This window comes from Salvelinus sp. IW2-2015, linkage group LG32 (assembly GCF_002910315.2).
Source record: "Salvelinus sp. IW2-2015 linkage group LG32, ASM291031v2, whole genome shotgun sequence".
NCBI lineage: Eukaryota > Metazoa > Chordata > Actinopteri > Salmoniformes > Salmonidae > Salvelinus > Salvelinus sp. IW2-2015.
Genome location: NC_036871.1, coordinates 13,601,557 through 13,626,705, shown reverse-complemented (window position 1 = coordinate 13,626,705; position 25,149 = coordinate 13,601,557). Strand labels below are relative to the sequence as shown.

General features: G+C 43.9%; 1 protein-coding gene across 2 annotated transcripts in view; it reads left to right on the top strand.

The window, feature by feature from the left end:
* The window catches only part of LOC111957263 (protein FAM110B-like), a 49,538-nt gene extending 24,798 nt beyond the window's left edge, over window positions 1-24,740 (top strand). Inside the window, exons 2-3 of one of the 2 annotated variants that reach the window (XM_023978046.2) lie at window positions 13,362-13,458; window positions 21,991-24,740. In XM_023978046.2, coding sequence (XP_023833814.1) covers window positions 22,380-23,627 — 1,248 coding nt within the window. In that variant the 5' untranslated portion in view covers window positions 13,362-13,458; window positions 21,991-22,379 and the 3' untranslated portion in view covers window positions 23,628-24,740. The remainder of the gene's footprint in view (window positions 1-13,361; window positions 13,459-21,990) is intronic. The other variant, XM_023978047.2, reaches the window with a different exon arrangement.
* Window positions 24,741-25,149: the final 409 nt, after the last annotated feature.

Below are 25,149 nucleotides of genomic sequence, written 5' to 3'. Positions count from 1 at the left end.
CTTTGGATAAGAGCGTCTGCTAAATGCCTAAAGTGTGTGTGTGGTCCGTAACAAGATTCTGGGCCACATTGATTGTCTAACCCGAGCCATCACTGTCCAATGAAATGTAATCAGGCACACGCCATGATCTGGTAATGCCTGCGTGTGTGATCGTGTCTGAGTGGGAGCCTGTTTCCAGGTGTCAAGTGACTGTTGTTTATGTGTGTGTTTCAATACTGGGAGCTTGTAGATGAATAACCCTAAGAGCTATTCAGAGGGTGCTGATATGTTTTCTGTGTGTTTGTGTTGGTGGGATGCGGAGTAGGCCTAATCGTATTACTTAATACTGCTGCAGAGGTCAATCTAAAGCAGCGGAACCTGTGTAATGGAAATTCATTGAGGCTTTATCTAGTTTTTTTCTTCTTTCAGTGTTGTCATAAATTATGTAATGAAGCCTTAACATAATCCGAGTAAAACTTTATAGATTAAACCATTGTTTTTACCTGCCCGCTATTTCACAGTTGAGCATGTTGTTCCTCTTTAAAGCGGCACTAAAACAATCTTATGTTTTTGTTCTGATGGGGTACAACAGTTGAACTAAGCTCATGAGGCATTTATATGTTATATTCTTCAAGAATCAATGAGTAGGCCTACATATCATTCACTTAAGTCCAGAAATGGATGTAGCAACTGCTGATTGCCCCTTTAAATGTCCTTAGACGTGTGACTCTGACTGCTCATGGTAGAGGATACGCCACATGTATCAAGGCTTGGTTGAATAAGACCAAGCACTGTTTCCATGCCAAAGCTGTCTTATTTTGATGACTTGTGTATTTAAAAAGGATATATATTTCACCTTTATTTAACCAGGTAGGCCAGTTGAGAACAAGTTCTCATTTACAGCTGCGACCTGGCCAAGCTAAAGCAAAGCAGTTCAACAAAAACAACAACACAGAGTTACACATGGGATAAACAAACGTACAGTCAATAACACAATAGAAAAATCTATATACAGTGTGTGCAAATGTTGTAAGATTAGCAGGTACCACACACATAAGGTACCAGTCAAAGGTTTGGACACACCTACTCATTCAAGGGTTTTTCTTTATTTTTCCTATTTTCTACATTGTAGAATAATAGTGAAGACATCAAAACTATGAATTAACACATAGAATCATGTAGTACCAAAAAAGTGTAAAACAAATCAAAATATATTTGAGATTCTTCAAAGTAGCCACCCTTTGCCTTGATGAAAGCTTTTCACACTCTTGGCATTCTCTCAACCAGCTTCACCTGGAATGATTTTCCAACAGTCTTGAAGGAGTTGCCACATATGCTGAGCACTTGAATGCTTTTCTTTCACTCTGCGGTCCAACTCATCCCAAACCATCTCAATTGGGTTGAGGTCAGGTGATTGTGGAGGCCAGGTCATCTGATGCAGCACTCCATCACTCCTCCAATACCTCTTATACAGGTCTTCATTACATTGTGCATACAGGAATAAAGAACTCTCCGGGAAAAAGAAAGGCGGAGGTGTGATTGTGACTCATGGTGTGATTATGCTAACGTACAGGAACTCAAGTCCGTTCGTTCACCCGACCTACAATACCTAACAATCAAATGCCGACCGCATTACCTACAGAGAGAATACTCTTAGGTCGTCATCACAGCCGTGTATATTCCCCCTCAAGCTGATCCCATGACGGCTCTCAAGGAACTACACTGGACTTTATGCAAACTGGAAACCGCAAATCCTGAGTCCGCATTTATTGTAGCTGGGGACTTTAATAAAGCAAATCTGAGGAAAACGCTACAGAAGTTTACCAACACATTGCCTGTGCTACCGGTCCATCACAAACTATCGACCATTGCYACTCTCGCTTCCGGGATGGCTACAAGGCCCTCCCCCGCCCTCTCTTCGGTAAATCAGAAGGCAGAAACTCAAACAGGAAGTACTTAATTGTTAATTTTTWAAAATGTAACCTTTACTTAACTAGGCAAGTCAGCTAACAACAAATTCTTATTTACAATTATGGCCTAACGTGAACAGTGGGTTAACTGCCTTGTTCAGGGGCAGAACGACAGATTTTTACCTTGTCAGCCCGGGGATTCTATCCAGTAACCTTTCGGCAGGTAACCACTAGGCTACCTGCAGCCCCAAGTACCCGTGGTAAGGACTGTTCAACGCTGGTCTGACCAAATCGGAATCCATGCTTCAAGATTGTTTTGATCACACAGACTGGGATATGTTCCGGGTTGCCTCTGAGAATAACATCAACGTATACACTGACACAGTAACTGAGTTAATCAGAAAGTGTATAGGGGATGTTGTTCCCTATCCAAACCAAAAACCATGGACGGCAGCATTCGCTCCAAAACTGAAAGCGCGGTAAAGTCACTGGGAATATGGTCAAGTACAAATAGTCCAGTTACTGCCCCAATAGATCCATGGATGACACAATCGCCATTGCACTGCACACTGCCCAAGCCACCTGGAAAAGAAGAATACCTATGCAAGACTGGTGTTCATTGACTACAGAGCAGCCTTCAACACATTAGTACCCTCCATGCTCATCATTAAGCTCCGGGCCCTGGGTCTGAACCCCGCCCTGTGCAACTGTGTCCTGGACTTACTGACGGGCCACCCCCAGGTGATGAAGATAGGCAACAACAAAAAACTCCATTATGCTGATCCTAAACACAGGGGGTTGGTCACTGTCACTAGCCGGCTACCACCCGGTTACTCAACCCTGCACCTTAGAGGCTTCTGCCCTATGTACATAGACATGGAACACTGGTCATTTTATTAGTGTTTACACTGCACACACACATATATATATATATATATATATATATATATATAYAYACACRYRYGTGTGTGTGTRTRTATATATATATATATATACTTACATACATACATACATACACACAAAAGTATGTGGACACTCCTTCAATTTAGTAGATTCGGCCATTTCAGCCACACCTGTTGCTAATAGATGGATAAAATCAAGCTCACAGCCATGCAATCTCCATAGACAAACATTGGCAGTAAAATGGCCTTACTGAAGAGATCCGTGACTTTCAACGTGGCACCGTCATAGGAGGCCACCTTTCCAACAAGTCAGTTGGTCAAATTTCTGCCCTGCTAGAGCTGCCCCGGTCAACTGTAAGTGCTGTTATTGTGAAGTGGAAACGTATAGGAGCAACAACGGCTCAGCCGCGAAATGGTAGGCTACACAAGCGTACAGAACGGGACCACTGAAGCGCGTAAAAATCATATGTATTAGTTTGCAACACACACTACAGAGTTCCAAACTGCCTCGAAGCGGCTTCAGGGAGCTTCATGAAATGGGTTTCCATAGCCGAGCAGCCGCACACAAGCCTAAGATCACCACGTGCAATACCAAGCGTCTGTTCAGGTTGGCCAGGCGGCAAACTCTAGAAAGAGTCCAAACTTCTTCCATTTAAGAATGATGGAGGCCACTGTGTTCTTGGGGACCTTCAATGCTGCAGACATTTTTTGGTACCTTTCAACCTCATGGCTTGGTTTTTGCTCTGACATGCACTGTCAACTGTGGGACCATATACAGACAGGTATGTGCCTTTCCAAATCATGTCCAATCAATTGAATTTACCAAAGGTGGACTCCAATCACGTTGTAGAAACATCTCAAGGATGATCAATGGAAACAGGATGCACCTGAACTCAATTTTGGTTCAGTTCCGGCCGTTGGGAGTCCCATAAGGCGGCGCAAAAATTGGCCCAGCGTCGTCCGGGTTTTCCAGGGTAGGCCGTCATTGTAAATAAGAATTTGTTCTTAACTGACTTGCCAAGCTAAATAAAGGTAAAACAAAAAATATATAAAAATAATAAACAACCAAAGGACATCCGGCCAACTTGACAAAACTGTGGGAAGCATTGGAGTCAACATGGTCCAGCATCTCTGAGGAACGCTTTTGACACCTTGAGTCCATGCCCAGACGAATTGAGGCTGTTCTGAGGGTAAAAATAGGGAGTGCAACTCAATATTAGGAAGGCTGTTCGTAATGTTTTGTACAATCAGTACAGTACCAGTCAAAAGTTTGGACACACCTACTCATTCAAGGGTTTTTCTTAATTTTTTACATTGTAGAATAATAGTGAAGACATCAAAACTATGAAAAAACACATGGAATCATGTGGTAACCAAAAAAGTGTTAAACAAATCTAAATATATTTGATTAACGCGTTTGAGACAATCAGTTGTTCTGTGACAAGGTAGGGGTGGTATACAGAAGATAGCCCTATTTGGTAAAAGACCAAGTCCATATTATGCCAAGAACAGCTCAAATAAGCAAAGAGAAACAACAGTCCATCATTACTTTAAGACATGAAGGTCAGTCAATCAGGAACATTTAAGAACTTTGAAAGTTTCTTCTAGAGCAGTCGCAAAAACCATCAAGCGCTATGATGAAACTGGCTCTCATGACGACCGCCACAGGAAACTGCACCTCAGATTGCAGCCCAAATAAATGCTTCACGGAGTTCAAGAAACCACTACTAAAGGACACCAATAAGAAAGAGTGTCTTGCTTGGGCCAAGAAACACGAGCAATGGACATTAGACCGGTGGAAACCTGTCCTTTGGTCTGAGTCCAAATGTGAGATTTTTGGTTCCAACCGCCGTGTCTTTGTGAGACGCAGAGTAGGTGAACAGATGATCTCCGCATGTGTGGTTCCCACCGTAAAGCATGGAGGAGGTGGTGTGATGGTGTGGGGGTGCTTTGCTGGTGACACTGTCAGTGATTTATTTAGAATTCAAGGCACACTTAACCAGCATGGCTACCACAGCATTCTGCAGCGATACGCCATCCCATCTGGTTTGCACTTAGTTGGACTATCATATGTTTTTCAACAGAACACTGACCCAAAACACACCTCCAGACTGTATAAGAGGTATTGGAGGAGTGAGTAAAAATCTGTCGTTCTGCCCCTGAACAAGGCAGTTAACCCACTGTTCACGTTAGGCCATAATTGTAAATAAGAATTTGTTGTTAGCTGACTTGCCTAGTTAAGTAAAGGTTACATTTTWAAAAATTAACAATTAAGTACTTCCTGTTTGAGTTTCTGCCTTCTGATTTACCGAAGAGAGGGCGGGGGAGGGCCTTGTAGCCATCCCGGAAGCGAGAGTRGCAATGGTCGATAGTTTGTGATGGACCGGTAGCACAGGCAATGTGTTGGTAAACTTCTGTAGCGTTTTCCTCAGATTTGCTTTATTAAAGTCCCCAGCTACAATAAATGCGGACTCAGGATTTGCGGTTTCCAGTTTGCATAAAGTCCAGTGTAGTTCCTTGAGAGCCGTCATGGGATCAGCTTGAGGGGGAATATACACGGCTGTGATGACGACCTAAGAGTATTCTCTCTGTAGGTAATGCGGTCGGCATTTGATTGTTAGGTATTGTAGGTCGGGTGAACGAACGGACTTGAGTTCCTGTACGTTAGCATAATCACACCATGAGTCACAATCACACCTCCGCCTTTCTTTTTCCCGGAGAGTTCTTTATACCTGTATGCACAATGTAATGAAGACCCAGCTGGCTATATGAATGGGGACAGTATATCCGGAGAAAGCCATGATTCCGTGAAACCGAGTATGTTACAGTCCCTGGCCCTCTGGAAGGAGATCCTCGCCCTGAGCTCGTCTACTTTATTGGGATTGAATATTAGCGAGCAATATACTCGGAAGAGGTGAATGGTTTGCATGCCTCCTGAGTCAGACTAAAAGTTGTACCATCTAAACCGCTGTGAAATATATTTTCCATAACCAAAAATATTGTATTTTCAGCTGTTTGAAGCTTGTCTACAAAACTAAAAGTAAAATACGCAAAAACGAAACATAACGGGAAGCATAGAAATAGTGCACATAGAACATATCTACTGTTTTTTAGACTTGCTCTTAATCAGAGTGACAAATCTATAACTCACATTTCTATGTGAATTTGGTCGGGTCGCCCAAAAAGGCTTTTAGGGCAGTAAACAATTAATTACAATGACCGGAATCCGTTGTGCCTACAGCTGCCTGTTCTCATCGGTTCGTGCCTGTGTGGAGCCTTCAGACAGACAAGGAGAGCAAGCGTGATAGACACGATGGATAGAGAGCAGTTGCTTAGGTATCTCTACCCGACAATACATCTAATTGATTGATTTTTGTTATTCAGCAGGCTTAAAAGTATGCCTTATCAACTTTGAAGAACCACTGAAATAGTGATTTAGTCAGACAGCTCTGCAGAACAGGCAGCTGCTAGCTAGCAGAGATGAGATGATGACTTTAAGAAATTAAATAAAGTCATAAATAATAATTAAAGGAATATACACAACTGAAATATTTTATTAAAATATAAGCACGCAGTAATGAGCAGTCACTACCATCATGGGGCTTTTATTGTTTTCTTCTGTTTTAGACAATGAGTTGTTTTAAATATTTTGGCAATTGAATGTTCCCAATATTTGGCTTTGTAATAATTGCAAGGTCATATTTCATTATGTATTTTATTGAAATCAAAAACCTTGGTAAATTGTTTTTAACCGAATCGACCTCAAACAGCACTAATTCAAAACAATATTAATGACTGGAGATTTGGTGCCTATTCAAACTCCATTTTCCACGTTTTGATCAAACTCCATTCTCCCTTTTCATCAAAACCATGAAAAAGAGCAATCTATCAAATCCAACCACTATCGTACTCAAACTGTTCCCTAATTCAAAACACAGGATTCAGGGATAAATTGTTCAGTGTCGTCGATCAGCCTGAAAACCGTATCTGTTTGCCTCTTCGTCTAAACACCTTAAAAAGTAGTTGTGATTTAACATTCCTTCGGAGATCCTAAGCAGCCCTCATTCCTGTCTCACAGTTCACACCCTCTCCTGCCAAACCCTGAAGTACTGTAGCTAGCTAGGCCTAGCGCTGCTGGCCAAAGGAGCATCATCCCAGATGTTCCTTCCTTGCTACAGTGTTTTTCCACTCTACACCGAGGCCAACAGGCAGCTACCAGGAAAGCAGCAAGGTAGCAGCATGCTTCTGCAGAAGAAGAAGACAAGCAGCATGCTTCTGCAGAAGAAGAAGACAAAGAACAAAGACCCAAACATTCTCCTGGTGTATTTAGGCTAATGTCAGAACAGAGGACAAACACCAGTGGACTAAGTTTGTCACTCACTGGTGATGAGGATGACATTTTTCCACTGTTAGACACTGAGGCTGGTTGGAAGTTCTCCTTTTAGCCAGCCGAGTTCTCTTGCATTTGGGATGCATTTGCTTTCATCTGAGACAGTGTTCTATCTATGGCTGGGAAGGCTTTCCTGTCAATCTGTACCGTAAACTGGTATGTGTACCGTAAGCTGGTATCGCTGACAGAGCAATACACTGATCGCCCACTGAGTCAAGAAGAAGGGATTCTCAAACACGCCCACCTTTCTGCAGCTGCTGGTGTTAGTAAACAAACAGATAGGAAAGCTGTTATGAACAGAGTAGAATGCTACTGATCTAAGTTAGTTCTGCGTTTGGTTAGTATTTGATCAGGTAGGCCTACTATCTTCTACCTTTTTAGAGTTTAGAACAGGGAACAGAGGAAGCCAATGATTCTGTGGAGCCATACGGTGCATGTAGTGCAACCTCCTTTGTTCCAGAACACTAAACACCTGACTCAACTAGTTGTGGTTTTGAACGACTTCTGTCAAGACCATGAATAGTTGAATCAGGTGCTTAGTGCTACCGTGAAACCAAAAACTTGAATTTCCAAAAGGATCAATGCCTTGCATGGTTCTAAACATTCATAAGTCACAGTAACCTTTAGCCTACATTGTCTAATTGTACACTGAAAAATCATTACGGCCTAGATTAAGCGATCACATAGGCCTGCTGGTTAGGGAAGGGTCAGTGTAGGCCTAACCACTTGAATGGCAGACCCTCCGACAACTAGGCTTACTGTTGTGTGTAGCTAAACAGCAGAGTCAAAGTAGTTAAAGTTAAACTGTAACCTATCAGATGGAGTGCCCCAAGGGTGAGTCCTAGGGCCATTTTCATTATCCCCACTGCTAAAAGTCATGGTCTTTCTATAATGTTTGGGGATACAGATCCCGGACCTGCTTTTCTACATCAAGGACATTATTCAGCCACCTTATTTCTCCCATGACTCCCACTGTCCTACTTATATCCGATGGAGGATGAGGAGGTGTTTTTGTGGAGGTGGGGTCAAGAAGGAGAGGGGAGGGCTACTCTCCTCTCTGTTTTCCTCCTGTTCTCTGTGGCCATAATTAACACCACCGACACACACAGCATTCTGGGAGATGTTAGGGATGGGGGTGAGGTGGGGTGAGATGTAGTCAGGCGGGTTAGCGACTCAAGGTGAGGCAGCGTGTGTGTGGGGGCGTCTGCCAGGAACCCTGTTTATAAATAGCCCTGCCTACACTGCTGCATCGTGGGATGCTGAGGCAAATTGTGTGGAGGCTGTGCTCTTTGCAGTGTGTGAGATAATCTGCTGTTTCTTATGAGGGAAGAAGAACAGATATTATGAGGCTATGCCACCATACTGTTACAAAACAGAACAGATTTGAAAAAGCTTTAGCCTAATTTAATTTGCATCAAAATTGAAAAAGTATTTCTTATTTGGCTTATTTGTGAACAAAATAGCCCATACCGCTATTTTACTCTCTTGATTTAATTGTATTCTCTCAAAAGTCCTCCATGTGGAACTAAAGTAAAATAAGTTATGAATAATTATAAACTAGGTGGTTCGAGCCTGAATGCTGATTGGCTGACAGCCGGGGTATAACAGACTGTATACCACGGGTATGACATAACATGTATTTTTACTGCTCTAGTTGTGTTGGTAACCAGTTTATAATAGCAATAAAGCATCTCTGGATTTTGTGGTATATGGCCAATATACCACGGTTAAGGGCTGTTCTTTAGCACGACGCAACGCGGAGTGCCTGAATACAGCACTTAGCCATGGTATCCCTGCTTCTTGACTCAGTGGGGGATCAGTGTATTGCTCTGTCAGAGATACCAGCTCCACCCCCTCGTGCCTTATTGCTTAATTAGAATATACCATTGTAAAATATTACATATATTTTTGAATTGCAAATACTAACTTCAAAATAAGTTCTAACATACAGTAACAGTCAAAGGTTTGGACACACCTACTCATTCAAGGGTTTTTCTTTATTTGTACTATTTTCTACATAGTTGATGTATTCACTATTATTCTACAATGTAATATCACAAAGTTTGATCTCTGCGTGTCTGGTTCCCACCATGAAGCATGGAGGAGGTGTGGGGGTGCTTTGCTGGTGACACTGCCAGTGATTTTGGGGGTGCTTTGCTGGTGACACTGTCAGTGATTTATTTAGAATTCAAGGCACACTTAACCTTGATGGCTACCACAGCACTCTGCAGCGATACGCCATCCCATCTGGTTTGCTCTTAGTGGGACTATCATTTGTATTTCAAAATGACAATGACCCAACACACCTCTAGGCTGTGTAAGGGCTATTTGACCAAGATGGAGAGTGATGGAGTGCTGCATCAGATGACCTGGCCTCCACAATCATCTGACCTCAACCCAATTGAGATGGTTTGGGATGAGTTGGACAGCAGAGTGAAGGAAAAGCAGCCAACAAGTGCTCAGCATATGTGGGAACTCCTTTAAGACTGTTGAAAAAGCATTCCAGGTGAAGATGGTTGAGAGAAGGCCAAGTGTGTGCAAAGCTGTCATCAAGGCAAAGGGTGACTACTTTGAAGAATCTCAAATATATTTTGTTTCGTTTAACACTTTTTTGGTTATTACATGATTCCATATGTGTTATTTCATAGTTTTGATGTCTTCACTATTATTCTACAATGTAGAAAATAGTAAAAATAAAGAAAAATCCTGGAATGAGTAAGTGTCCAAACTTTTGACTGGTACTGTATATACAGTGCATTCGGAAGGTATTCAGACCTCTAGACTTTTTCCACATTTTGTTACGTTACAGACTTATTCTAAGATGGATTAAATGGTTTTTCCCCCTCATCAATCTACACACATAATGACAAAGCAAAAACAGTTGTTTTTTAAAATGTTGCAAATGTATATAAATGTAAGTATTCAGACCCTTTACTCAGTATTTTGTAGAAGCACCTTTGGCAGCGATTACAACCTTGAGTCTTCTTGGGTATGACGCTACAGGCTTGGCACACCTGTATTTGGGGAATGTCTCCCATTCTTCTCTGCAGATCCTCTCAAGCTCTGTCAGGTTGGATGAGGAGCGTCGCTGCACAGCTATTTTCAGGTCTCTCCAGAGATGTTTGATGGGATTCAAGTCCGGGCTCTGGCTGAATGCCAAGACGTGACGCTTGGCATTCAGGCCTAAGAGTTAATCTTGTTTCTCATTGTCTTAAGAGTCTTTAGGTGCCTTTTGGCAAACTCCAAGCAGGCTGTCATGTGCCTTTTTACTGAGGAGTGGCTTCCGTCTGGCCAATACCATAAAGGCCTGATTGGTGGAGTGCTGCAGCGGTGGTTGTCCTTGTGGAATGCCTCTCCTATTTCCACAGAGGAACTCTGGAGCTCTGTCAGAGTGATCATCAGGTTCTTGGTCACCTCCCTGACCAAGGTTCTTGTCCCCCGATTGCTCAGTTTGGCTGGGCGGCCAGCTCCAGGAAGAGTCTTGGTGGTTCCAAACTGCTTCCAAGAAGGATGAAGGCCACTGTGTTCTTGGGGACCTTCAATGCTGCAGAATTGTTTTGTACCCTTCCCCACATTTGTGCCTCAACACAATTCTGTCTTGGAGCTCTACGGACAATCCCTTCGACCCAATGTCTTGGTTTTTGCTCTGACATGCCCTGTCAACTGTGGGACCTTATATAGACTGGTGTGTGCCTTTCCAATTCATGTCCAATCAATTGAATTTACCACAGGTGGACTCCAATCAAGTTGTAGAAACATCTCAAGAGTGATCTATGGAAACAGGATGCACCTGAGCTCAATTTTGACGGTCTGAATAGTTATGTAAATAAGGTACCTATTTTTTTTATAAATTGCAAACATTTCTAAATCCCTGTTTTTGGTTTGTCATTATGGGGTATTGTGTGGAGATTGAGGAATTTGTTTAATTTAATACATTTTAGAATAAGTCTAACGTAACAAAATATGGAAAAACTCAAGGGGTGTGATTTACTTTCCGAATGCATTGTATACTATATGTGTATACACACTGCATATCAAGTTGCACCCATCCTAATATTGAGTTACACCCATGCTGGCCCATGTTGATGGCCCATGTTGACTCCAATGCTTCCCACAGTTGTGTGAAGTTAGCTGGATGTCCTTTGGGTGGTGGAGCCCGTTGGGGAGTTGCAGCGATGAGACAAGATTGAAAAAGGGGGTAAACAACAAAAAACTCCAGCGTTGCAGTTCTTGACACACTCAAACCGGTGCGCCTGGCACCTACTACTATAACCTGTTCAAAGGCACTTAAATATTTTCTCTTGCCCATTCACCCTCTGAATGGGACACACACAATCCATGTCTCAGTTGTCTCGAGGCTTAAAAATCCTTCTTTAACCTGTCTCCTCCCCTTCATCTACACTGATGGATTTAACAGGTGACATCAATAAGGGATCATAGCTTTCACCTGGTCAGTCTGTCATGGAAAGAGCAGGTGTTCTTAATGTTTTGTACACTTAATGAATAGAGCCATGTCATCATGGAATGCTCTGCCACCAGAGGTTACTCAGGCAAAAAGCAAGTTTAGCTTTAAAAAACAGATAAACATATTGTATCAGAGCGCCTCTCATCTTTCTAAAGATCAAATTCAAATTTTATTTGTCACATACACATGGTTAGCAGATGTTAATGCGAGTGTAGCGAAATGCTAGATCTAATTTAACTGCACTGTATATAAGAATATGAATATTTATATACGATTATTTGTAAATAGTATTTTTGTTGTCTCTTGGCGTCTTTTCAATATATAACTCTTATTTGTTTTTCTTGTTTATAATTGTTCTGTACGTTGTTCATGTATTTGAAYGTTTTATGTGGACCCCAGGAAGAGTAGCAACTGGCTGTGCAGTAGCTAATGGGGATCCTAATAAACAGAACTATGCTGTGACTGTTTCACTCAATGTTCCAGATGTAGATTCTCAAGAGTAGAGCACTAAGTACACAGTGTACTCTTTCACAGGCTATGTCTCCTCTCTTCCAGCGGGGAAAGCAACTGAAGTCCTCGAGGGCCTCATTGCTTGGTGCTAGCCCACTTTTTTTTGCTCCAGCCCAGCACACTAGTTCCCCTGTTTTTCTGCAGTGCAGAACGATTGTGATTTCAGATAAATAATCTCTATTTTTATAGACCTGTGATTGAGGCCTAACACTCAGCTTTGAAATGTGACAGGCATTTCAGAATGTCACACGCACGCCATAGCACCWATCCACAACATTCCCTGTGAAAATGTGTTGTCTAACTTGATTTCTGAAATGCCTCTGATGAGAGAGTGGAGATTTTCGTCTTCCTTTTGGAGTTTGATGTATCTCTGTGTCCCCTGCATCTAGACAGCTTGCAGCGCTCGTGTCTGATCGGTCTGCACAAGTGCTGCTCACACAGCGAGAGCATCTGCATCTAGGAGAGTGGTTGATGGACTATGTCACTGAACCTGACTAGACTGTGTTGAGAAAATGAAGACACATTAGTTGTATATCACAGAGTTTCCAAACCCAGAGGCGCAACTTCGCAAGACTTCCGGGAACGCTTGCGAAACAGACCAAAACAGACCAGGTTAGAGAAGTCAGTGAGAGAAGTGAAACGTTCCTTTAGTTGTTCATTTTCTTAACCTAGATTCCAGGCAATGTCTTAAGTAGTTGAACATGTTATTACTCCAACCTCTTGGAAGTGATAAACTGACACGTTTTCATTTTCGTCAAAAACAACGTTATATCGAAGGAGTGGCTTTGATTTGACGGCCTACACATGCGCAGGTTGGCGCGAGATGACCGTTAGACCCGATGACATGTTTCTGCGCATGAACGCAGCTGGCCATCTTCACCATGACATCACCTACAAGCGTGACCAGGGATTTCTATTGGAGAAGCAGTTTCTTCCGATCTTCATATTGTCTTTGGTTGTACCCATAGACCTATGAGTTTCTTGGATTTCGTTAGTGATAGTTTACTCCAAGTTTGTCCGTTAATTTTTCAGACCTCATGGTCTAATGACAAGAGTCCATGTCCCACACCATCTGTTGTATAGCCTAAATGAAAAACTATTCTACTACTTGCTGTTTAGAGCTGGAGTATGTCTCTAGTACTATATAGCCGATATGTATCACCTAGAGTGGTTCCTGATCTAACCAGACTTATGTGTTATCGCAGCCGTTTCCCCTGCTGACAACCTGCAGCGGTTGGAGGACAAGGAGGACTCAGAGTTGGCCAATGGACCAGAGTCTGCCAACACCTGAGCTCTGAACAGGTGAGCCCCATCATCATCTCCGTGTCCATCCATGCCTACACACCTGATTCAACTGAGTCTAGCCAGCCGGTCTGCCAGCCCCTGCTGGTATGCAGCTGCAGCAGCCTCCTGAGTCGCAGCACCAGCCTCCCTCAAACTAGACTACTTCATCTTAGTCAGTCTATTGGACCAGATCTATCAATTACAAAATAATCTTTGTGTAGGGCAGACACAATATAAACTACCTTTTGTGATTTGGTAGGCTTGTTAGGGCTAGGCCTATATTACTATATAGCCTATCTACAGTGCAGTCTGCTTCCTAGTGCTGATTAGGCTATGCTCTGTACAGCAGCTATAAAACAGGTTGTTAATTAGTGTGACTTAGAGAGTGTATTCATGCAGTAGAAGACCTAGCATGTCCGCTGATCTTGACGATATTGGGATGGGACTTGCACAGACACTCTTACTGACAGTTGTGGCTGCTTCGCGTTGTGTATTGTTGTCGCCACCTCCTTGCCCTTTGTGCTGCTGCCATGTTGTTGTCATGTGTTGCTGCCATGATATGTTGTTGTCTTMGGTCTCTCTTTATGTAGTGTTGTGGTGTCTCTCTTGTCGAGATGTGTGTTTTGTCCTATATTATAATTAAAAAAAAAATCCCAGCCCCCGTCCCCGYAGGAGGCCTTTTTGTCTTTTGGTAGGCCGTCATTGTAAATAAGAATTAGTTCTTAACTGACTTGCCTAGTTAAATAAAGGTTAAATAAAATAATTGTGTTCAAATTAGTCTGTCTTTATGGCTTAAAATCAGTATGGATAAGCAATGGACTATCTAGGCTATCGACTCCATTAYACGCTCTTACAACGTGGTGAGTGATAGAATACGATATCGCTCAATGCTTTTCCAGAAGAGTGGTCCGTCATAACCAACGCAGAATTAGCCAACAGTGGCAGTAAAGTTTCAGCAATGCACTGTTTGATTCCATTAGCCTTACACCGACTAGTCTCTGCATTCACCCAGACCAGTTTGAGTAAATAAACATTACTGCTGGCGTGAATAAAGCTGTGGAAGGTGATGTGCTGGCAGCATTGTAAAGAAGTGTCTGTGCTGAACAAACTGTCCCAAAACAGCCTCTTCCCCTGCCATCCCATTAGCAATATCTGTCAGCAGCCGTTAGGCCTGATGTCCTGATACTGGAGACCTACAGGGTGTGTCGGCTTTGGTTTTACACTCCTAGAAAAAAGKGTTCCAAAGGGGTTCTTCAGCTGTTCCCATATGAGAACCCTTTTTGGTTCCATGTTGAACTCTATTTGGGTTCCATGTAGGACCCTCTGTGGAAAGGGTTCTACGTGGAACCAAAAAGGGTTCTTCAAGGGGTTCTCCTATGGGGAAAGCCAAAGAACCCTTTTAGGTTCTAGATAGAAATAAAGGTGCTAAGAGTGTAGCCCACCATTAACACAGCTGATGAATCTAATCAAGGACTTGTTGACATTATGCATGCTATATAAAGCCTTTGTAAGTTAGTTTTAAAGTGGGACCAAGCCTCAACACCCTGTGGGACTAGGAGTGACAATGTTATCCATCAACTTGGTGTAGTACACAGTATTGTTGACGATAGTCTCACTACTTTGCCACATGAGACTCAGTTTAAATTGGGTCACCGCGTGTGGTGTGGGTGTGTGCGCGTATGTGTTATTCCCATAGAGACTATGGTGCGTGTGTATTTGTCTCTCTCTCTCTGTCATTCTCTCAGTCTCTCTAGGAAACCCTGTCTGTCTACCCTTTACATCTGTTTGCCTCGGACCACAGATGATTCATTCATAGCTTTACCTCCTTCTGTACCATCTACATCGATTATCTCAACATCCAAAAGAAGTAACATAGGACTGTGCTAGTAGTCGTATCAGCACAAATATGCTTTAATGGAAAAACTGGCACATTTCGCAGAACGTTTTTAGCCTGCATTCTCCCCGTTCTTCCAAAGAGCATCAAATTTAACGGACTGAGACTCCTCTATTTGCTAAAAATAGCAGACGGCCTGAAACAGTCTTTTCCTGTTGTAAGATTTATCTGAAATTCTAAACAGTTTTCAGACTGGATGGTTGAACGTTTATTTACGCTGCGGGGACGGCCAAGATGTAACGGGATAGCTGCAGTGCACAAGAACAACAGATCTATTACAGATCTATTTTAGTGTCTGTTGGCCGAAGACACAAAGTCCTGGCTGCTGTCAATATCTCCTCAGAGCGATAGAGATCATCCAAAGCCTTGTATTGAGATTGAAAAGTATTGACAGTTCATAACCGTCACTGCAATATTTTGGGGGAAATAAAGCAATTTTCTACCATAGACAACCCCCGCCCCCCCCCCCAATCCCCCATTCCTAAAGCACCTTTCTGGGCCTGGAGCCAAGAAATAACAACCCTCCCCCTTTACAAAAACAGTCCCCCTTAACCTCACTGAGATGAGAAACCCGGGAATGACAGTTCTGTTTCCTGTGGTAACAACATCTGCATGTGAACTTCAAATAGAGAAGTTGTAGATGGATTGAACTATGTTCCGAGAACCACACACAGAGGTGATGGGGGATGGGGTCTTACCTCTCTCAGGAGTCCAGTGAAGCAGTGCCAGCACATATTCAGTAAAACCCGATATCTGGAAGGAAGGCTTGCATAAATCTGTAAACATTTTGGGGAAATAAGAACACATGTTTTGGGTCACAGGGTGTATTTTGCATTAAAGTGAATTGAAATGACTTTAAAATGACATGATAATCTGGCCTGTATTTTGGCCCACAATCTCCGCTGTCTGTTGCCGATTTGTGTACAAGACATTGACAGATGGTTAGGGTTCCGGACCCTATTAAAATTCAACCACCAGTTGAATGACTCAACACAGAGACTGTCATTATGTGGGGGTAGGGCTGGGCGGTATACCGTATTTTACTATTTACACACCCAAAGGTACCGACACATGAATGCGCACACATTGTGATATTGTTGTATGGTGGTATTGAACATTTTGTGTTGTGGTGGTGTAGGGATGTTATATGATGTACTGTTTTATCTTTAGCTCATTCAGTGCAAACATAGTTCACTGTTTTATAGGTAATGTGGGTGCTTTGGTGTGTTTGRAMCCCAGGAAGAGCTAATGGGRATCCTTAATAAATACAAAATATACGGGTATTGATGCACGGACCGGTTTGGGTTTTTACTTTACCTTCTATAATGGTATTTGAATGTTTGGTTTGTTAAATGTGATATGCCGTGTGCAACGTCTATTTCAATAGTTTACTCCGCTACTTGAATCATCTCTCTCTGCTCTCTCTCCATGMCTTTTTYCCACACGAGCTAGCCCCGCCCCGTCACTCAAGRAGCACATTTGTTGTTGCTCGACCATGAGACACTTGCATTCAGTCTGCATGGTCAGTGCAGCACATGCAACAATGTTGATGACAATGATGCTGTTTCCATTTTGCTTCTTAATATAAATCCACTAGCGTCCCTATAATTACACCATTAGTTTGTGTTTCTTATATCTGCAAACAGCTATTTTGTCTTTTGTTAGCAAGTTGTGGCTAAGTCATGCTCGCTAGCTAGCAAATAAATGTACTGAGTCAGAGCAAACGTAGCTAGCTATACAGCCTGATACCAGTAACGGTGTAGGCTTAAATCAGCATGTTTGTKCAACAGTATCTTCTAAATCAAAGAGGAATTGGAAATGCATGAATATGTTAGCTACATGGAGTAGCTAAGAGAAAACATTTAATATCGACAAAGATTATAGGGTCCCCTAGGAAACACTGACCAACACTTTGGTTACTACCCTGTCACAGTAACTCCTCCCTGGCATTTTCATTTGTTGTCATGTCAAACAATACTGTATTCAAAGTAACCACTAATATTCTAACTATAGAATTAGAATAATCATTATTTTTCCATGATTCCAACAGTTCACCCAAGTGTTTTGACCTAAATCACAAGTCAAATCGCAATTGCAACATTTAGTTAAAAATAAGGCCTAGATTGTTTGCCAATATCGTGCAGCCCTACTTGGCAGTGTGGAAATTATCTCAAATGAGTGCAGGAAATGCAAACATTTATGAAAATGCTGAWWWWTWTTTTTTKGTTGAGGTTTAATTAAACAGTATAAAACAATCAGAATGCAGAGAGACCTATTAACTTATATTATTAAAAACATAATAGATTTGCAAACATCTGTGTCTTGAGAATTAGCGATAGCAAAACATCTGTCTAAGCCCCTTGCGCCTTAAAGCTGACTGTACGTTTTATTATCAAGCCAAAGTGAATTAGGAAGGTGCTTTAGCTCGTTGCAGTATAWTTGAGTAGCCTAGTAGTAACATTGTGTACTTCACTGTAGTCTGCATCCACCAGGCCACGCTTGCTTTGAAATTAGTTAGGATTTTGCATTCAGTACTTCCCTGTGCATGATGCATTAGTCCTGCAGCTATACTGGATGAAAGTCTTATTCCGTCTCACTTCGTCACAACAATAACATGATTTAACTGAACATGGGCCTCTAGCCATATAAGTCCAGTCATTCCATAATGCCTGACTGCATAGTACGTAACACCCTCTCGTATGACCGTCATGTGTTTGGGGCTGTTTGGGGCAAAAAGAGAAAAGGATTGTCTCCCAGAACCAGAAATGGATTTGACCTCTCAGCTTATGTGGGTTTTTTCTATTGGCCTTTAATTTATTTTCAAGGAGGAGAATGGAATGTTAGGCTGATGCGGTTCTGAGAATGAAGGAATCCGTTGGGTCGAACATTCTGAGCATACCGCTGTTATGGATGTGGTCGTTTTGGTCAAAGGACACTATGCATCTCTGTGTTGCTCTATCATAATACGATCTATGGAGAATATAGGTCTGTTATAGAGATGGCCTATTAGGGAGAAAGACAGGGCACATGGTATTAATTAGGGGGAATCGGCATCTTCAAACATAGGAAGAGGGGGAGAGAGCGGTTTGTGTGCACGCGTCATGTTTGTGTGTGGACTTAYCTGATATAGGTACTTTTGCTTTGATTACCTGAATCATGACTGTAGGTAACTGACTGAAAACAATTGTCATACATTCTCCATTCTCTAGGAGCTGATTGAATGCCTGAAGGAAAGGTACTGAACTCTGTGATGACATCATGCATACACTGTACAGTACACTAAACAAGGGGAGTGTTGCAGGGCAGGCAGGGGACAAAAGCCCACCACAGCTGGTAAGGGGTAAGAGGCTAACCTCTATGGGATCGGTGTCCCTATACCGGGACGGATGAGCTAACGTGCGCTAATGTAATTAGCATGACATTGTAAGTAACGGCAAACTTTCCAGGACATAGACATGTCTTATTCCATTGGGACGGCAGGTAGCATAGTAATTAGAGCGTTGGGCCAATAACCGAAAGGTTGCTAGATTGAATCCCCGAGCTGACAAGGGTAAATATCTGTCGTTCTGCCCCTGAACAAGGCAGTTAACCCACTGTTCCTAGGCTGTCATTGTAAATAAKAWTTTTTTCTTAACTGACTAGCCTGGTTAAATAAAAAAAATGTATGGGCAGAAAGCTTAAATTATTGTTAAAAACTGCACTGTCCAATTTACAGTAGCTATTACAGTGAAGAAAATACCATGCTATTGTTTGAGGAGAGCGTAAAACAACAACAAAAACGTATCACAGTGACTGGTTTGATACATTCACCTCTGAAGGTAAATGAATGAACTTACATTCAGTAATCTTGCTCTGATTTAAGGGTCTAAGGGTCTAAGGGTCCCAGAGATAAAATGTAGCATAGTTTTTGTTTGATAAAATAATTTTTTATATTCAAATGTAGGAACTGGGTTCTACAGTATGAACCCCTGCTGTCTCTGGCTCCACACCCACCCTGCCCGGCCATCTAGATGTGTGAAAGTTAGTGTATAAGCTAATGATTCATGTATGACATTCCTGGGAGTGTGTAAACTTAAATTTAGTATTACCATATCATGTTTGTATGTTCTCTATAGTTATGCACTTGAGTTAGTTTCTATAGTTATGTTCTCTATAGTTATGCACATTGCAAAATGTATCAATGGACCAATTCGGCACATTTGGTCAGACTTGATACAAAATATTGTCCAGTATTGCAGCGCTTGGCCAACATCTAAATTCCGCCTAAACTGCAATATTMTATTATGGCCTTTCTCTCTCTTTCCCAAAGACAGAACAAAAAAATTATAGAAAACGCATATTTTTTGTTTGTAWTATCTTTTACCAGACCTGTGTTATATTCTMCTACATTMATTTCACATTTMCACAAACGTCAAAGTGTTTCCTTTCAAATGGTATCAAGCATATGCATATCCTTGCTTCAGGTCCTGAGCTACAGGCAGTTATGACATTTTAGAGGATTTTTTTTTTTAAAGGCCCCGATCCTATTAAGACTAGCCTAGTAGTCAAGGGGGAGGATCATAGTCATTTGGTATATTGGGTAGAGGAGAGCCTGGCTTCATTCACTGTTATTACTGTGTATAGTGCTGTCTCTGACCCCCTCCTGTTCCTTAATTACAGTATGGTGGAGTGTGTGTGTGTGTGTGTGTGTGTGTGACTGCAGACAGTGTGGTGGCAGATTGCAGCCTCATTCTATGGGCCCTGCCACCAACCCACCCCCTTCTAATGAGAGATCAGTTGCCTGTTGTCCTGCTGTTTTACATGGTCCTCTGTCTCCCGTAACATTCATAGGTAATAGTTATATATGCCTCTCTTGTGTTTACATTATAACATAGGCTATCTACAGGGTCCTGTAGATCTAAGGTCTAACCATGACCTTAACTATAGTAAAGACCTTGAGGAAATTGAGCCTGGCAGTGTTTCTGTTCATTCAGACGTCCTGCTATGTGTTTTCATATAGCCGGGTGCGAGGCCCCTGAATCTGTATCCGGGGCTAACCAAACAAATGTCTTTCATTGAAACGGATTTGATTGAAAAAAAKGTAGGTGGGGGCAATGGGCCTATGGGCAAGGCAGGCCGCCTTGCCTAATTTGGTTTATTACCTGGAGTGTCTTACCGTTAGWTGATGAAATTKGGTCCCTACGGTTACCCCGTGGCCAATGGCGTGTCTCGGCTGGAGCTGGGACTCTGTGTTGTTGCTGGATTGAGTTTTGCAAAATGAACTCTCCAGGCCTCTAACAATATACTTATATTTCTAAATAGAGGGATGCGGGTCTTTGAGTGGTTGACGGGTCAGGATATAAGCTGTAGTGGTGTGTTTCTACACCGCACGACGGGKGGGAATTGGGAGTGAGTATTGGATGATCTAAATCTAGTCTGGGGCTATAGTCCCTTCCCACCCCCGTCCCGTTTGTGGATTATTTTGGTTATGAGAAAACAACATGTGTAATCACAGTGATTCGGCTGGGTAAAATCAGAGAGATTGGATTCAGGCATTTCTATGAAAAAATAATTGCTGATATGATGGGGTGGGGATAGTCAMGTTTACAGATTGCGATTACATTATGTTGTAGTTTATGCAGTAACAAACCTGTTAATTTCAGTGATTTTGAGACAATAATAGTCAAAAGGTGCCTCGGTTAGTTGAAGTCGTCGTCGTCGTCGTCCCCAAATGGTTACATTCGCCCTGGTCCAAGACCCCATCACACCATCAGATTACAAACAAGTCCCAGGCAGGGTGAAACGTACAGGTTGCGCCTTTGAAATGAACTCATTAATCTACTCTTTAGTAAGCCAGACATTAGGGCCACCACCAGCCATGTGTTTTACGTTTTACTGAATCAGTCCAGGCGTCTGCCCCGCATCGCCCCAGACTCCCTCCCTCCCCCTCAGTAATGTATGACGTGTCGCAGGCAGCGCAACCACACACTCGCGCGCGCACACACACAGTGGGGCCATAAAACTGCTTTGTCACTGCAATTTCCCTGTCCATTGGCCGGCACACAAACAGCCCTGTCCCTGATGCCACTGTAATTACTTTTATTTATGATCCCCCCCCCCCCCCCCCAACAGCCTTGAGGTTCTTCGGTCTACATTTCACTCTGCACCCTATATTTCACTCTGCACTTTCTCGATCTCTCTTCTGTCTCTCATTCCTTTTCTCTGCCATTCTGTTCCTGTGTCTGATCTCACTCTCGTAGTCCCTTCTCTCTCTGGCTCTGTGGTGGGGGGAAAAACACACCACTGGCGGCTGTGTCAGCACTTTCTCGTGTGTGTGTGTATCTGAGGGAGAGCTGGAATAATCGCACTCCTCACTTTGACAGACAATGAGGTTCTTCATAACACTTGCGATGTTAGAGCAGAATGCAGGGAAAAGACATGGCTAACTGTATGCTTTTCTACTCAGCCTTCCTCCTTTTCACCTTCCTCCTTTTCACTAGGAACATATTTCCCTGTGTTTAAGTGTGTTTGCGTCTGCATGTGTTCCTATAGGTGTGTGTCTATATAGTGTGCCCCTCAACAGTCAAGTACATGCATGTGTCCCAGTTCTTCATGTTGTTGCTATGACCGTGATGTCACCTGATCCCCTAATGCGATTGGTCTCTTTTTTGTTTCAGATCTGCTGCCTCCAGTCGTGGGCGAACAAAGGAGGTGAGACGAGGTTGTTCCTTCCCACAATCCTACACCCCTGGGCCTACTGATCCGGACCACTGCCCCTGCACTCGCTCTGCCTGTCCCTTCTCCCCACTCTSCCTCTCTCCTCTTGTTTCTCTCTCTCTGTCGCTCCACCCTGGGGCAGGCAGGCTGTGGGGCAGTAGGAGCAGGGCAGCAKTAGGGGCTGATTGATGCTCTGTGGGGATGAGACCTGGCTATTGAAGGCCAGTGGAGACGGCCCCCATTCTCCGCTCGCCTGGCTTCATGTGCGTGCCTGCAGGCTGCCCTACGCGCAGCAGCAGAGCCACCCCCCGCGTCAGCCACCACGGCGGCCAYCCCGAGCCACCCAGACATGCCCACCGAGACCCTGACACCGCTGGCAGATAGCAAGCCCCCCGGCCACGGGGCGGCCTTTGCCTCCACCGTCCCCCTGCGCATACTCAACAAAGGGCCCGACTACTTCCGGCGCCAGGTGGAGCCCAACCCTAAGCGGCTGAGCGCTGTGGAGCGGCTGGAGGCGGACAAGTCGAAGTACGTCAAGAGCCAGGAGGTCATCAACGCCAAGCAGGAGCCTGTTAAGCCCCCGCTGCTAGCAAAGCCGCCTGTCTGCCCTGCCGTGGCTAAGAGAGGGGCGAATGGGGGCGGTGGTGGTGGGGTGGACCTCAAGGCATCCAACAACAACTCCAAGTCAGACACGTGCACCACCACCAGCAAACGGGAGAACCTCAACCTGGAGATCCTTAAGAACCTCCTGAACAGCTCCGGCTCGACCTCTGAGGGCCACGCTAAGAGCGCTACTCTAAAGCCCGGGGCCAGGAGCTGGGCCCCCCACCGCTCCATCCCCACCACAACGGACTGCTCTGAGCCCACCAGCCTCTGTTCCTTCTCCGAGTCCCTCAAGKTGCCTCCCCCTGTACCCGGCCGACGGAGCCCACAGGGGGGCAACCTGAACCTCAGCCGCCGCCTGCTGGAGGAGCGGGGCGAGGGCGACCGCTCACCCCTCCACACCTCCCACAGCTCCTCCGACATCCGCAGGCTATGCAACGGTAAGTCTCTAAGGGCGGCCCGAAGTAGCAGCAGCTCCGCACCTCCCTTACCCCCCAAGCCCAGCCCCAAAGTCCTTGCCCCCCTCTGCGACAACGCCCCCCAGGCCCCTGAGAGCGAGGCCACCACCACGCCGCCCTCCTCTGCCGCCCCAGCTGAGCAGTTGGAGCTAGCGCTGGGGAGCTCTGTGGCCCGCCGGCCGTCCCTGCATCGCTCCAAGTCGGACCTGAGCGACCGTTACGCACGAGCCGGCGCCGACGTGGAGCGCTTCTTTAACTACTGTGGGCTGGACCCCGAGGAGCTGGAGAGTGTGGGCGTAGAGAGCTTCGCCCGTGCCAACTCCGACATCATCTCCCTCAACTTCCGCAGCGCCAGCATGATCAGCTCRGACTGCGACCAATCACGGCACAGCAACGAGGACATGACGGACGAGGAGGAAGATGCAAGCGAACGCGTGCCTTACGGGATCTCGGCCGTAGAACGCAACGCCCGCGTCATCAAATGGCTGTACAGCATCAAACAGGCACGCGAGTCACAGAAAGTATCTCATGTCTAAGAGAGGGAAGAAACATACAAAAAAATATATACTACCAATGCAATGAAGGTCTTTGGACACTTGCGCACTGAATCTCTCTGAATGTCAAGGTATTGATCTGGCAAGGCGCCAGTGGATGGCTCTTGCGGTCGCTTTTGCGTTCAGTGTTTGTTGTCCTCTGAATCTGCATGACTCCTTCCACCCARCCCGCCAGTGCGGCCTCCAGCTAAAGCAGCAGGTTTAGGAAAAAATAGCCTTTTTCAAGATGGCTGCCGTTCAGTGCCGTCTCTTCGAGTAGTGCAGCTCTCTCTCTCTCATCGTTTTGCTTTCTCTGTTTAGACCAGCATTATGATGCCAGCTCTTTTTAGGTGTGTCTTCTTAATGTCCTTTCGTTCTGAACAACACTAAGCCTGGAAGCCATACGGGTGTGAATGCAGCGCTTCAGTGTGTAACCAGTCTTTAGTCTAATAATTCTCTCTGATGCATCTGAGCTTTGTGTGTGAAAAAAAACTCCCCTGAAAAAAGGACTGTGGAAGCATGGTACAGTCCAAACCTGCCTCACCCCTTTGGTACCAGGAGAGTTTGTTTGGTACATTCCAGACCCAGACCCTGCCCCCTTCCTGGGGAAACCCCAGCTTAACCCCTCTCTCAGCATTACTATGGCGATAACGTTCAGGCAGCATCATGAAACCATTCAGCATTACGTGGTTTTTGCTTCTGTTTAGTTTGTTGTCCATAATGTTCTTTTTGACAGTTGGATTTTGTGGTACTGGCTTTTCTTTAAGAYGTGTGTAAATGCTGTAAGAAAATGTATATACATTTTTTTTTTTATTGATTATTGTCAGAGGGCGCCTGTCAAGCTAACTTACTACATTGTTCARTCTTCTCTCTGGGCTTGACTGTGAGACTGCGTCAAACCCTGTTCACGATCAAATGTGTATGACGTTGTTATGACGGCATACATGGTTCAGTATATGGGAGTTGGAACTGTTACAGTACTTAAAAATTAAGGCAATTAATTGTTTTCAATGTTAGTTATTCTGCATTATTTCAATAAATGGCTTGTTTTTCCATCTGCCATCTACGTCGAAAAATGTGAGTATTATTTCATTAAAATTATATTTGATGAGGAAACACTGAGCTCTGTTCATTTTCTGTACTACAATACTTATGGTTACTGCGTTACCGTTACATCACCCATCTAACCGCTGGAGGATCAGAAGAATACCCATGTGAGTGTAGTCTGTTGATGTTAGCTCATAGATCATAGGTCACCAATATCACCTTCCTTGTGCGGTCMTATAAAGCGAAAAGCTGTCAAGATGTATTTTCCATGCTTCTATGTATCGCTCCAMAGACTACAATGAACCTGAGCTAGTATGTAAAACTGAAAAAGAGTCTGTTGACAGTTACTCCTATCTCCACTGTTCATGTTCCAGGTTTAAAAGGCTGTGGGATATGTCAGGAGAGTGATTCATTGTGGGTAATGCAGTTTCTTTATGTCAATTGTTACTCTCCGAGCTCAGAGACGAAGTGATCTAAT